Genomic DNA, 16339 nt, shown 5'->3' on the forward strand with positions numbered 1-16339 from the left:
TTAACTTTCCGTAAATTCGTTCCGACGAAACTTTAACGACACAAGTCCTTACTTAATAAAACTGGTTTATTCTTTCCGAATATAACTTTACGATACACTTATTTTCAACAATCGCTCTATAACAAACGCTATATCAACGTCAACAATACTTCAGACTGCAGTTCAATTACTCACTATCTACTCACACATTACATTACATCATTCTGTCACGTTGTCACCCTCTTTTATATACCCGACTACCCTATATCTAGTAAATACTAGAGCATTCGCCAAAGTACAGGATAGTTCTAGCAACGTGGCGTCACAGTAGTCATGTGACTCGCTGACGCAACAATACATCTGTTTTAGAAAGGTACCAGAACGTTTCCATTTACACAGTTACCAATATCTGTTTTAGAAAGGTACCAGGACGTTTCCATGTATAAAGTTACATACATCTGTTTGAGAAAGGTACCAGCACGTTTCCATGTACACGGTTACCTGTATCTGTTTTAGAAAGGTGCTAGGACGTTTCCATGCTCACAGATATATGTATCTGTTTTAGAAAGGTACCAGAACGTTTCCATGTACATAATTACAAATATCTGTTTTAGAAAGGTACCAGTACGTTTCCATGCACACAGTTACAATTATCTGTTTTTGAAAGGTACCAGGACGTTTCCATGTACATAGTTACAAATATCTGTTTTAGAAAGGTACCAGGACGTTTCCATGTGCATAGTTACAAATATCTGTTTTAGAAAGGTATCAGGACGTTTCCATGCACACAGTTGCAAATATCTGTTTTAGAAAGGTACCAGGACATTTCTATGTACGCAGTTACAAATATCTGTTTTAGAAAGGTACCAGGACGTTTCCATGTATAAAGTTACATACATGTGTTTTAGAAAGCTGCCATGACGTTTCCATGTACAAAGCTACATATCTCTGCTTTAGAAAGGTATTGTTGCGTCATCGAGATCACATGACTACAGTGACGCCACGTTTCTAGAACTATCCCGTATCTTGGCGAATGCTCTAGTATTTGCTAGATATAGGGTAGTTTGGTATATATAAGAGGGGACAACGTGACGCGAGATAGAAGGTAATGTGTGTATAGATAGTGAGTAATTGATCTGCAGTCAGAAGTATTATTGAGCACGTTCGTTGTTATAGCGTTTGTTTAGCGCGATTGTTGAAGTTGAGTGTATCGGTAAAGTTGTATTCGGAAAGAATAAACCAGTTTTATTAAGTAAAGAACTTGTGTCGCTAAAGTTTTGTCGGAACGAAGTTACGGAAAGTTAATTAACAAACGGAGACGTAACAGTATCAAGACGTTTCCATGTACACAGTTACCTATATCTGTTTTAGAAAGGTACCAGGACGTTTCCATGTACATAGTTACAAATATCTGTTTTAGAAAGTTACAAGAACGTTTCCATGTACATAGTTACCTATATTTGTTTTAGAAAGCTACCAGGACGTTACCCATGTATAAAGTTACATACATCTGTTTTATAAAGCTACCAGGACGTTTCTATGTACATAGTTACAAATATCTGTTTTAGAAAGGTACCAGGACGTTTCCATGCTCACAGATACATGTATCTGTTTTAGAAAGGTACCAGGACGTTTCCATGTATATAGTTACAAATATCTGTTTTAGAAAGGTACTAGGACGTTTCCATGCTCACAGATACATGTATCTGTTTTAGAAAGGCACCAGGACGTTTCCATGTACATAATTACAGATATCTGTTTTAGAAAGATACCAGAACGTTTCCATGTACATAGTTACCTATATCTGTTTTTGAAAGGTACCAGAACGTTTCCACATATAAAGTTACATAATCGGTTTTAGAAAGGTACCAGGACATTTCCATGTACATAGTTACATATATCTGTTTTAGAAAGGTACCAGGACGTTTCCATGCTCACAGATACATGTATCTGTTTTAGAAAGGTACCAGGACGTTTCCATGTACATAGTTACAAATATCTGTTTTAAAAAGATATCAGGACGTTTCCATGCACACAGCTACAAATATCTCTTTTAGAAAGGTACCAGGACGTTTCCATGTACACAGTTACCTATATCTGTTTTAGAAAGGTACTAGGACGTTTCCATGCTCATAGATATATGTATCTGTTTTAGAAAGGTACCAGGACGTATCCATGTACATAGATACTATCATGTTTTTCATATAATGCAATTCCCAACCCAGAGGTACGCTTGTACGTGGTGGTTTTGACGCAAGCGATGTATGGGAACGAGCAATTGTGTAAAAATGTTCGACTGAGCAGCGCTCTATGCGGGCGGGCTGACAGTCGGTAGTAGGGTTAGACTGAAGCAGGTAAACTTGCTCAGTATTCTTTCTGGCACGTTCAGACACACACGTGTTCATCCGGTTCCCTTGTTCCTCTACTAGTGCCGGCTTTCTACAACAACCGTCCGTCTGACATGCTTTTACTTTTCCCTGCAGGTTCTAGCTTGTTTCTACAGTAGACTGAGTCACAGAGTCGGACAACAAAGGTAGTGTATAAAGAAACTCGTCGTTCAGACCAGCGTGTCTTCAAACAAAAAACAACTTTCTCGAGAAGCACTTAGACCACGGCTGGTGATTTCATTCAGGACACTCAGTGGACATGTGCCGCGGGGTCATCTACAGGCTGGTCAGCTTGGTTTGGTTGGTGAAGACTGGTGAGTCTATACTGATTTAATTTTTGGGGTGTGTATTATTCAATCAAGGTTTCCAATGACTAAAATTCGTCAGGACACAGTTATTATGTGTGGCCAATTCATAAAGCTCGAGGAATACAAACTTCAACATTAATTCAAACTTATGTTGGATCATCAACAACTTCTATTAGTTTTAATAGTTTATGTGTTGGATCATTTACAACTTCTATTAGTTTTAATAGTATATATGTCGGATCATTTACAACTTGTATTAGTCTTGATAGTTTTGATTAGTTTATATGTTTGATCATCTACAACTTCTATTAGTTTTAATAGTTTATGTGTTGGATCATTTACAACTTCTATTAGTTTGATAGTTTTATGTTGGATCATCTACAACTTCTATTAGTTTTAATAGTTTATATGTTGGATCATTTACAACTTGTATTAGTTTTGATACTTATATGTTGGATCATCAACAACTTCTATTAGTTTTGATAGTTTATATGTTTGATCATCTACAACTTCTATGTTTTAATAGTTTATGTGTTGAATCATATACAACTTCTATTAGTTTTGATACTTATATGTTGGATCATTTACAACATGTATTGGTTTTGATAGTTTATATGTTTGATCATCTACAACTTCTATTGGTTTTGATAGTTTATATGTTTGATCATCTACAACTTCTATTGGTTTTGATAGTTTATATGTTTGATCATCTACAACTTCTATTGGTTTTGATAGTTTATATGTTTGATCATCTACAACTTCTATTGGTTTTGATAGTTTATATGTTTGATCATCTACAACTTCTATTGGTTTTGACAGTATAATGTTACATCATCTACAATACGAATATGTGTCTATAAATATGTGATATCATATCATAACTTAAAACGAAGTTATTGGCTGGTTTGCAACATTTACATTCACGTAAATGGTTTCTATGGTGTTCGGTATTAGAAATAACATCTTAGATAAAATAACAGTTTTATTTCATATCAGTTACTTGTCCTGCTAAGTTGTGAAAATTTTCTGTTAGATTGATACTTTAACCATAAACATTATTATACAAAGTAAACTATATAACTAAACAGATACAGAGAAAGACAGGAATCATAATTTGGACGTTATTTTTACAGCATTGTATTCTTACTTTTAATTATTTGAGATACGTTTCTTACACCAGTTATTTAAAATAGAGGATTCTTACATTATATTACTTAAAAAGTATCCTTACATTGATTATTTACAACAGAGTAATCTTATGTCACTTATTTACAACATAGTATTATTACATCAATCATTTACAACACATAATTTGTACAGTTCAGTTACAACAAACTGTTTTACAGTTTAGTTGTTTACAACAGATTCTTACAGCCAGTTATGTACTAACGTCGTGAACTAACGAGTTCTTACGGTTACGGGACACAAACCGCGGGCCATTGGATTTATAGCCCAACGCTCTAACCACTTGGTCACACCCAGCCGTATAAAATAAACTATCTAATAATGGTGTTATAATATGTTAAAATAGGCTATTAGTAATACGTGTATGATATTGTGTCATAACAAAGCGGATTGTAGTTTAAGCTTATATTTAGTCAGCAAAGGAAAGTGTGGCTTAAACCGTTATCTCATATCACCATTGGCGTCCGCAGGGGGTGGGGGCAAGAGTGGGCACTTTCCCCCCTGGAAAAAAATGAGAAACATAATTCTTTTTCATTTTCATTCAGCATATATATATGAATTTTTTATTACATTCACAATTTCACACTACTTTGCCCCCCCCCCCGAAAAAATTTGCCCCTCTGTGGAAGCCCATGCATATCACACATACATATTATTACTAAATATAATACACCGCCAACTAAAGCGCTTATCATTCTAAGACTTGTTCAAACATCATGCTTATTCTCTTTCGGTTATGGATCGAAGGGTCCGCGAATCGAGACGTATTGCGCCGAACAACCAGCTGTAGAAGCGATATAAAAGTGCCAAAAAATTTCGTTATTCGGTTGACAAAGCACTTTTGGCGGCTAGTACAGCTGAGTGCCTTACCTCTTGTCATTATTTCAATATTAAGGACAGCTATGCTTGAATATTACAACACTTCTGACAAGGCCGTTTAGCTCACGTGCTCATAAACCATTCATAACGAAAAATTTCAAGTCTCTTTGAAATAAACGGACAACTAACCAGATCCTTTACAGAGATTGGGTTTCCCTAAGTGGTGTCATTCTCAAACATTTTTCAACATTACAGCTACTTCTTTCCCCTTTTTGAAATGAGAGCGAGATATTTAGAAAACACCTCACGCATGATTTACGCGTTTGAACCACCTAGGAAAAGGAATTTGGAATTGCAATTCGATTCCTTATTCCTGTTAAAGATAGAGCCACTATAGCGTGTGCTTGCATACAAGATCTACTCCTGTTCGAATTCAGGTTGTGGGAAAACCGGAGCCTTACGACTTAACCATTACATTACTTGGCTGTAGAAAAATGACTGTAGTTCAAATCGAACTCTTTACGCCATACACATGTATAAACAAGCTTTATTTTCATGGGTCATTTCTTGAATTTGTTATTCGCAGCAGTGTTCCAAGCTGGTATGAAAACAAAGGAATTAAATTCTAAGAATGAGCGGTAATTTGGGTCCTTTGTACCTCTTGTTAAATAAGCTTGCTTGGTAGTTAACCCTTAAATAGGCTTGCTTGATAGTTAGCTCTGAAATTAATTTCCTTTGTAGTTAACCCTGAAACTAGTTTACTGGGTAGTTAGCCCTTAAAATAGCTTGCTTAATAGTTAACCCTTAAACTAGTTTGCTTGATAGTTAACCCTGAAATTAGTTTGCTTGAATGTTAACCCTTAAATTAGTTTACTTGGTAGTTATCCCTTAAATTAGTTTAATTGGTAGACACTTAAATTATTGATGGAACTTATATGGTAGAAGTAACATGTTCCACGTAGTGCTACAAGCTACCAGAGGTAACAAGTTCCACGTAGTGCTACAAGCTACCAGAGGTAACATGTTCCACGTGGTACTGCAGTGTACCAGAGGTAACACGTTCCACGTGGTGCTACAAACTACCAGAGGTAACATGTTCCACGTGGTACTGTAGGGTACCAGAGGTAACACGTTCCACGTGGTGCTACAAACTACCAGAGGTAAAATGTTCCACGTGGTATTACAAGAAAATTTGATTCCGAATGTGGCAGTCTGAGTTGTTAAAAATGCGTTACGAACAAGAACCCTTTATATCGCACTTGCTTAGTGCCTGAGAGGTCTTTCAGTTCGAATCCCACCAAGAAATTACCAAACAAAAATGATACTACCACAGAAACATGGACGTCTAACGTGTGGCCGTTCAACCACACGAGTCAGTAGAAAAAACTTTTGTGAAATTGTATGATTTATCTATAAACACGATGTGATCCCTTATGTATTGATCATCAAGATCAGCTTTCTTTATTACCCCAGATTTTGTTTTTATTTATTTCATTTGATGAAATACCAGAACGATTTTTTTGTTCGTTTGTTTTGAATTTCGCGCAAAGCTACACGAGATCTATCTGCGCTAGCCGTCCCTAATTTAGCAGTGTAAGACTAGAGGGAAGGCAGCTAGTCATCACCACCCACCGCCAACTCTTGGGCTACTCTTTTACCAACGAATAGTGGGATTGACCGTCACGCTATAGCGCCCCCACGGCTGAAAGGGCGAGCATGTTTGGTGAGACGGGGATTCGAACCCGCAACCCGCAGATTTCGAGTCGAGCGCCCTAACCACCTGGCCATGCCGGGCCCTACCAGAACGAACCTGACACAAAGAACCCTATCGAACTAAGCGGATAAAAGCTTTATTTCAATAAGCGTGTTCTGATAAAAATAAAATATACCCTCAAAATATGAAACAATTGTACACTCAAGAATCTTAACGCAGAATGATTCGCAAAAATTAAACAAAACCACTTGGTAAAGTTTGTTCCTATCTTATTTTTGCTCCTCAATGGCTCAGCTGTAAGTCTGAAGGTTTATTACGCTAGTAATCGGGTTTCGAGAGATTGCCCATTGTGAAGCATTGTGCTTAATAATAACAAAACCAAACTTTTTTTTACCGACAACTATTCTTCTGTATAGGATAGATTAGGCTTAAGATTATCATTATCATCATGTCTTTCATATTCAACATCAACTAAGTGTGTATAACAAAATGTTTTAAACAAAATAGACGACAGAAGAACGCCAGAAATAACTAAAAAATAAAGATTTGTCTGTTGAATTTCGCACAAAACTACTCCCTAGGCTAGAGGGAAGGCAGCTAGTCAACATCACCCCCCCCCGCAACTCTTGGGGTACTCTTTTACTAACGAATATTGGGTTTGGGCCTCACAATATAACGCCCCCACGATTGAAAGAGCGAGCATGTTCGGTGACAGGATTCGAACCCGCAGATTACGAATCGAGCTTCCTATTCACTAGGACAGGAAAACAAATCAAAATCAAAATACAACTAGCAACAAATTAGTAATGGATTTACAGAAGATAGCCATGTGTTAACCCTAAAATCTTATTGTGTGTAACTTAATACAGGTGTGCTATGTAACGAATAATTTCCACCCCACTGGCGCCAGAAACAGGTAGGACGAATTTCAGCATAAAACACGAGTAAAGTGTACATAAGTAAAAAAAAAAAAAAAAAATCTACAAGAAACAATCCCAAACATTTAGAATGTGGGGGAAAATCCTCAACCAGTTTAACAACGTAATGAACGTTTTTTTTTCTCTCAACATTCTTTTAACAATATCTGGCACTCGGACCTAGTTCACACATCACGTGATTACAGGAAGAATTAGGTTTACGCGTCTCGAGCTGGAGCACGTGACGCGTGAAGGTTTTCTGTATATGACAGGTTGACAATGGCCGTAGAAATCTTGCTCACACGCACTTGTTCGGTATCATCGGAGTATACTTCTGTAGATGCCGCCTTCAGTAAACCGTGCCTCATGCCGCCTGGTTCTTGTGTGAATGGGGGTTGTGGCGCATTTTACAAGTTGTTTGATTGAGGAGAGGTTAGGGCGTAGCTGACCTAAGACTATTGCTTTCATGTACATAAAGTTTATAGGGGTCATCGCCACGCATATTTTGGCCTTTTGAAGCGCTAGTGATGACTTGTGGAAATAAAAACATTAGAGCAACACTTCAGAGTAAACTCTGGTATAAGTTCGTCCTCTTTGGCTCACTTTGCTAAGCCTAAGGCTATTGTGATTACTAGCAGTTTTCAGATAGTTCCTGATATGTTGACCGGATAACAAGAATATATATATATATATATATATATTTACTTTATAGAACCCTCTGGTGGCAATAATCCGTTGTTTGTTTACTAATACGTTAGTATTACTCAGTTACTGAAACGCCTTGTGGATAACAAAATAAACATTTTTCATTTTATTATTCACGCACGTACTCAGGGGGATAGGGTTCGAGGGATTTTAGCCGAACACCCAATTTTTGTAATGTAAAAAAAAAATATATATATTTGCTTATATAGTTATAGCACAGTTGCTTATGGTATTTAACGTTTTCTACATTGTCTACATTCTTATGATGAAGTATTAGCTTTTTCTTTTTTTTACTTAAAATGGTCGCATTCCACAGAGCCCCGTAGCATTAGCATGCTGATTGTGCTTTGAACAATATGTGTTGGTTTTTGATCTCACAAATTAGAAACACCCATCTTTCAAACATTCTGCGTGTAGGTCTGTTATTATTCTTTCTCTCTCATTTTTACTTTCTTTCAGAACTTAGTGTTTAATCTTGTTTGTTATTAAACACAAAGCTGCACAATGACCATCTATGCTTTGTCCGCCACGGGTATCAAAACCCAATTTTAACGTTATAAGCTCTTAGAATTACCGATAATCCGTCGGGATGGCTAGTGCTTAAAAGTCCACATATAAATTAAAAACGAAAAAAAAAAGATAGCACATAAAAATATTTTTGGAAATACTGACACTGGAGCATCTAAACATAACAACCAATGAGTAAGAGAAACAATATAATTATATTGTGTGGGTAAAGAAAGAATGAAAGAAAAGGTTTAATTTGATTATTGTTACGCACAAAACTACACAGTGGAATATTTGTGCTCTGCCCACCACAAAAATCGAAACCCGAATTTTGGGGGGGGGGGGCAAAAAAAAAGGCGAATGACAATTACTTTAGACTTGCACGTGTATTCTCAATACAACAGTGAAACTGTAGCTAAAGCTATTACCCTGTATTTGAAGTGAGCAGTCAATTAAAAATGATGTTGAGGGATTGGGGTGTGGGGGTAGTGTAACTGGGCGCCCGACTAACACTTCACACGTTGGATCTTCCGGAAGGAGTGCAACGCTTGCATTCTTTTGCCCTCAGAAACCACGTGATATTTCCGAGTGTGGGTGGTCGCGAACAAGCTGGCTGCATGGTTGCATTGTTTCTCAGCGGCCTTAGGGTTACGGTACGCATGCGCTTTGTTATACCTTGAAATTATTTGAAGTTGTTGGCAATCCCTATCTTAGCATGTAAGTACAGAACCCGTAGGAAAGCCAGTCGCATGCCTCTACAAATTACTCTATCTTGTTGTCCCCCTGATGTTCAGAGGACAAATTAGAGCCTTGCGTAGACGAAGGAATTCTGTCTGTAGGCTCAGGCCTGAGGTGAACTATAGAATATTTACAGGTCGACATAAACTCAGGTGTTACTGTTAGGTCTTCAGATCGAAATGTTTCAGGATTATTTTTACTCCATAAACAAAAATAATAAAGTGTATTTTATTTCAAAATAACTCGCTTACTCGAAGGATTTAATGTTAGGAAACATTAGGATTTATATACAACATTATGCTGGCTTTACAAATCTTTCTTAAGTTGCAGGCTTAATCGTAATGTATTGATGCGATGAAAAGTGTCCTCCAGCAGCTCAGCTGTAATCCTCATTACTTATAATGCTAAAAACCGGATTTCGATACCAGTGATGGGTACAGCATTCTGTAGCTTTGTGCTTAATAACAAACAAACAAAGTTATGAAAGCTTTTCATTGTCATGACCCCATGGACATACATATCCCCCCCCCCCCTATAGACTCTAGAGTAATGCCATTGGCGCATATATATGAGACACACTATATTACCTTTGTTTTAACCATAAGAAGTATGATACTAACCACACGTGAGTTTGGAATTTGCCCCAGTATGAAGAAGATAAACTTCTATAAAAATCAATGGGTCGGTATGTACTTAAAACTGAATCAGGGTAAAGTGGAAATAGAAAGTTTGACTTTAAGATATTTGTACTTTGTTTTCGAGATAGGTAATGTCATTCAGTGGGTGAGCGGTAAGTTTACGGACTTACAATGCTAAAATACGGGGTTCGATTCCCCTCGGTAGACGCAGCAGATAGCCCAATGTGGCTTTGAACTAAAACAAACAAAGAAACAGATATGTAGTTGAATATCAAAATACGTTTGCGTCTTTTTTATTATTATTGTGTATCTAGAATAATCCTGACACTGACGTGACTGTCAAAGAGTTAAACAACTCCAGAATCAGCAAACCACACAATCATTCGCTGTGAATTAAATTTAATTCAAAAGTTAATGGTATCGTAAGCTATATTTTTAATGTTATAACTTAGAAGCAGCTAAAGGGAGTTGCGGGTCGTACATTATGACGTTAAGATAGGCCTAAAAAACCTCTAAAATAAAGATTTAATGTCAAGTGTTCTGGTACATTCAAAACTAGATTATAAATATGAGGTATAGTTGTTTCAAGAGTAGAATGAGTTGAGAGATAGTCAAAGAGATAACTTGTAGAGTTATTTCAAGATAGAGAGTTGAATCAGTCAGTGTGTTTTCATGAAGTATTTGGATATATGTTAACCATTGCACCTGTTAAGTTACTGTGGACAAGTAAGTTGATTTTACATTAATCGTAGTATTGTTACTGCTAGAGAGTATTGAACTTGATTTGTAACTTAGGCCTACAAGTTACGACAGCGTACAAGTGTTCAAGCTTGTAGAATCGTTAAAAGAGGAAATAAAGTAATTTGTTCTCGTCACGTGGACTGAACGTTGAATTATTTTCATTATTTAATTTAAAGAACCCACCAAACAAAGGAACATTACAACAATAGAAAGCTCAATTCTTACATAAATAATTTTATATTTTTGAAGAAAAACTTTCTCTAAAACTATTTTTCAGAATTCCTTGAAACCTACATTTTATTATAAAGTCTGTAGTCTAATCTTGTTATAACGAGATTGAGAGAAGCTGAGTCTTAGCCTCATTTTCTTATAAAGTAAGTAGTGTAAACTTATCATACCCAAATTTAAAGAAGTTTTACTCTTGTTTCCACAGTTATGATAATATCTCTTTCTTATCCTGCATGATTTTAAAACTATGTTTTTATAATGTCTCGCCAGTGGACAAAAAACAAACTTAAAACGTTCATTACAAACAAATCGAGGACTAGAGAGTCAATAACGACATGAACAATGTAAATCGTTGTAAATGTGTTTTCTAACCCATTGGTAGAAAAGTTAAATACATTATGTTACCTCGTAGATCCACACAAACACGTGTGCTTGTGACATCAGTCTCGCCACATGGTTTTCAATTTCACCTACTTCAAGTAATAGTAGAATAGGATATACAAAGTTTTGAGTCAAAATCTTCAAGTAAGTGGAACTTTTTTAAAACATTCTCTCCTATTGAACATGTTAGCTAAACTGAAATGTAAATCTCGGGCAGTTTGAAACAAAACATTTACAGTCATCCACACATTCTTGCGCACGTGATTTGTCCACTTTTGCCTTTGTTGTTTTATTTAGACAAACCATTAACGTTGATTCACTTACTTTAGTGTTTCGTAGGTCAGTAAGTGTAAGTGAGTTATTTCAATTTTATTTTATTTTTGGTTTATTTTTCGGTTTACTTTTTTCATATGACGATTTCTTTTACTCATAAACTTGCAGAAGTTTCGTTGGAAATCCCGACAAGTTTTTTGTTGTTGTTCTTTAGTATTTCTAACTGGAACTAAGTAATATCCATAAAACAAGAGAACAGCTGTCAGCATAAAACATACTAATGACGTAATTAACAACAGATACATTTTAATCATGTTTATGTTCTTAAGGACAAACAAATTCTTTGTTTTTACTTTATTTTTATTTTTAGTGGTATACTTTACCGTGAATACCACTGTCTATACTTAGCATACATTACGTCATAGTTCAGTGAACAGTTAGCTATTCAAATACACTTATCGTCTTATCGTTTTTAAGAACCAGTCGAAACGGAAGTGTTCAAAAGAGAATGAAACGAGATCGTTCACCTTTTTTTTAATCATTATTTTTAGTCTTCTCAAACAAAGTTTCCATTCTCACTCATGACGGGTTTTGTTTCTAGACTCCATCACACTAGCAGTAGTTCTACCCTCCAATTCAACTTAAGGCTTTTCAACCGCATGGAAGAGCTAACTAAGTGTTTTAGTGTCCTTTTTCCCCCGTCACCCCCCGAGGCTTCTCGTAATCAGTTTCCATGATTACAAGCATAGTTCCCTGGTCTTGTACACCACAGCAGTAAGTGAGTTGCCTCCAGAAGCCATCCAACTAAACAGATTCGTTCTGAGATATGTGTTAACGGAGTGGAAGTTGACCAAAGGTGATACCTTTCCTGGGACAGTATCCTAAAATCTGAGAAGTTTCATCGTATTGAACTTATAGATAGAAGATCAGGTGTATAATATGAATTGAATTCACAGGACAGGTGAAACTTTCTGCTTGTTTGTAGTTAAGCAAAAGCTACACAATGAGCCATCTGTGCTGTGGTCCACTACGGGTATCGAACCTCGGTTTTTAGAGGTATAAGCCTTCAAACGTAATGCAGAGCCACTGGGGAGCACAGGTAAGGCTAATGCAGTTTCTTTGGGAATCCGAACTTCCGGAAGCGACACCTGTAGGCCTTTCGAGCTGAGTATCTGTGTTTGTTGAGAGCAATACACTTCGTACCGTTAAAATAAAAAACACGTTAATAGCTCTTTGGTGGCTTCGGAAAACAACTGACATAAACGTGACGACAGTCTTCCTGAGTGTCGTTCGCTGTTTTACGAGGTACTGTCGCTTGTTTAATAACAGGATGACCTTAAGGATTAACTAGCCTTGTGCGTCACGTGCAAATTGGAGTAGAACAGGAAAACTTGATACAGTATCGAGGATATCTTGGACTCTGGACTCTATATTTTGCATGCTGTGAACTGTTGAATAAAATTTTTTTAATGGATTTCCTAATTTGTGTACCCCATAATGAAGTTCAATTTCATCAACTAAATGGAAACCTGATCAAACTATCTTTATTCCGCACCACCAGGAGGCACTCATATTAATCTATTTGTTCCTGTTACTCACACGTTATTGCAGCGATGGGTTTGTAGTTTAGTATAATGCAAATGTGATTGTTATGGAAATAATTAGTTCAGTTTGAATATTCTAATTTAACGTGCTTTAGCTTGTCAAAATTTCGAGTTTTTGATTAGTTTGATATTATTAGATTTTAATATTATCGTGTATCTGAAACATTCTTTTCTGATCTACATACATTCCAGTGTCTTTGGGCTGTAACAACACGTATCGTGACATATGCAGATATTTCAGACTTGTGAATTGGCAGAAAATATCTGGACAGTTTCTGAAACACAACATTTGCTGTAGGGATATCATGTGGCGGTGCTTAATCGATCACGTGACCCTTCGACAGACTCACCCTCACGGGGGTTTTTGTTATTGCAGATCATCGATCTCTTACGTGGAGTAAACTAAGGAGGCAGAGGAAGGGGGGAGGAGGAGGAAGAATGTGACACAGGCTTTGCAGCTGTTGCGTTTCGCCACCTGGAGTTGCTGCACGCGACAGATGTGCCCTTCAACACGCGCCACGCGTACGCTTGTGCACGTGCTTTTTAGACGTTTTTAAGAAGATCACAGTCCAACTTAAAGAATAGGAAAGAACTCTGAACAAAGGTGTGCTAGATACAACGGTAACAAAGCGTTTGATATCAAGAAAAGTGAGGGGAACGTACCCCTTCCATAAAGGATGGGAACAAAAAGCAATGGATTAAGTTTTTTGTTTTTTTTGCCTCTAAACTCTAAAGTAATCAGATTCTGCTTTCAAAAAGTGTGGCGATAAAAAAAAGTTTTTGAATCATAGATTTCAGAATGTATTTGTCGGTTACTCGAATGGAAGCGATTCGTTTATTTCAAACAGACATAAATTAGTTTATATTTGTAATGCCTTTATAATTGCGTGTTTTCAGAAAGGCACGGCTGATACAAGTAACAAGATATAAATCAAAACTTTATTGAGCAGATCCTTCCGCACTTGATGTACGATCGTTTCTTATCATAATATGGTCAAGAAAATTTGTTCAAACACACGTTAAATGAAGCAAGGAGGATGGACTGCCGGATGTCACTTAACAGTCTGCACGAGATGAAACACACCTACAAGTGTGAAATTAGCCACGCCTAACACTTTCCACTTCCACACTTGAGAAGCCATTTTGAAGTTCAACCCTAAACCAGGCCTAAGTTAAAGACGAGATTATTTTTTTCTACCTAAACAATAGTGAATAAATTGGGGGGCTTTATTTTGTACAGTTTATCCTAATCCCGTTGCTTTACTTTCTCCAGTTTCTATTCGTTTTAATTTGTCTGTTTTCACCTAATGCTAGTTTCTCGTGACTCTTTATGCCCCACAGTGGCACAGCGGACTTACAACGTTAAAAATCTGGTTTCGATACCCGTGATTGGCAGATCACAGATAGCCCTTTGGTAGCTTTGTGTTTAATAACAAACAAACAGACTTTTTTTCTGCTTCTTGCGTTTTCATGAATGAAACAAGATTTAAAAAAAGAAGGGTTAATTTTTTCTGTGTGGCTATGTGTTTTTCATTTCGTCCCTCTGGTGGCTCAGAGATAAGTCTGAGGGCTGATAATGTTAAAAATTAGGTTTCCATACCAGGGGTTAGGGTTAGCAGAGTACAGATAGCTCATCGTGTAGCTTTGTGCTTAACAAGAAACGAAACAAAAACAAATATATTCCATTTCGGTTTGATAAATGTTTTAATTGTTGAATGTTTAAATATTCTAAAGAACCCACGAGTGAAAATAAAGAATAGTATACAAAAATATGCCAACAACTGTACTATATCTGCCATAACTAGTGCCGGCGAGACCTATTTTCCAATACCAGAGCTCATCAGGCTGGGATACGACAGACAAACAGTAGTAGTATTGTTAACGATTGAATAAATTAATGTATTTGGAGTTGAAGTAAATGTTAAAATATCCTATCCTAAAATCACCTAATAAAGGAAATAATATTTTGGTTGTTTTTGTAATACTACACCCGAGTTGAGGCACAAGTTACATGTTTATAATCATAATTATTGAGCGCACATGCACGCTATGTTTTTTGATGATAAAAGATATAGCTGTTTGGCCTCTAGAATTACTCTGCTGGTCATATTGAGGTTTCAGCGTTGTGGTTTGTTTGTTTTGTTTTGAATTTCGCTCAAAGCTACACGAGGGCTATCTGTGCTAGCCGTCCCTAATTTAGCACTGTAAGACAAGAGAGAAGGCAGATAGTCATCACTACCCACAGCAAACTTTTGGGCTACTCTTTTACCAACGAATTGACCGTCACATTATAACGCCCCCACGGCTAAAAGGGCGAGCATATTTGGTGGGACGGGGATTCTAACCCCTGATCTTCAGATAACGAGTCGAAAGCCCTAACCACCTGGCCATGCCGGGCATTCAGCGTTATATAAATTTGTCTTAATATGTCGAGATCACGTGTGCGCGCATAATAACGGTATCACCGGCTTTTGAGCTGGTTATAGTGTTACCCAGTTAACGTTACGAGTATGACACGAGCACTGTGTCGCGTGCATAGAGCTTATAGCTAGTATGATCTTATTTGATATAATTCACACCATAACAGTTGTCATTCATGCAAATAGTGATATAAATACCGCCTCGACCATTGCTATGTCTGTCGTATCACAGCCGGGCTAATGTGTCCTGGTATTGTACGAGAAGCCTCTTCGGCACTTAATATGGCAAATATACTGTGGTTGAACATATTGTTAGATATTCATCTTTGCTTTCACTCGTGAGTTTTTAGAATTATTATTGTGATGGTGAGGTTTCTATCTGGGGTTGTGTATTTATTGCGTCATGTAAACAGGTTGCTGTAAAAAGTAGTTCTTTAACATATGACTCCCTCTGCAGATCAGCTAAAAATCAACACAGTAAATAAAGTAGTTAACATACTGGTCTAGCCAGAAGCATGCAATGTTATAAAATTAATAATTAGGTACCTGTCGCTGTTATCAATATTTTCTGTTGTTATCCCGTTCCGTAGTTTACTTAGAAAATCAAATTAATTTTATACATTCTAGTTAAATGACTCCAAACAACCTATACTTACAGCTAAAACAGTCGGAGAAGGTAAAAAAACCCATTAGTGTTAGGTCTATTATATATATAGTTTATAGTTGATAGTAAAAACATTAACTGAAATATTATTTGAAGTATCACTGCTTATACTATATTGAATAGTTATTAAT

At 36.7% G+C, this 16339-nt stretch overlaps 1 protein-coding gene across 1 annotated transcript in view; it reads left to right on the plus strand.

The window, feature by feature from the left end:
- The first annotated feature begins 2498 nt into the window (after window positions 1-2498).
- Window positions 2499-16339, plus strand: part of LOC106469744 — a 51760-nt gene continuing 37919 nt past the window's right edge. Inside the window, exon 1 of the mRNA XM_022398301.1 lies at window positions 2499-2680. Coding sequence (XP_022254009.1) covers window positions 2626-2680 — 55 coding nt within the window. The 5' untranslated portion in view covers window positions 2499-2625. The remainder of the gene's footprint in view (window positions 2681-16339) is intronic.

Source organism: Limulus polyphemus, unplaced genomic scaffold (assembly GCF_000517525.1).
Source record: "Limulus polyphemus unplaced genomic scaffold, Limulus_polyphemus-2.1.2 Scaffold3639, whole genome shotgun sequence".
Lineage (NCBI taxonomy): Eukaryota > Metazoa > Arthropoda > Merostomata > Xiphosura > Limulidae > Limulus > Limulus polyphemus.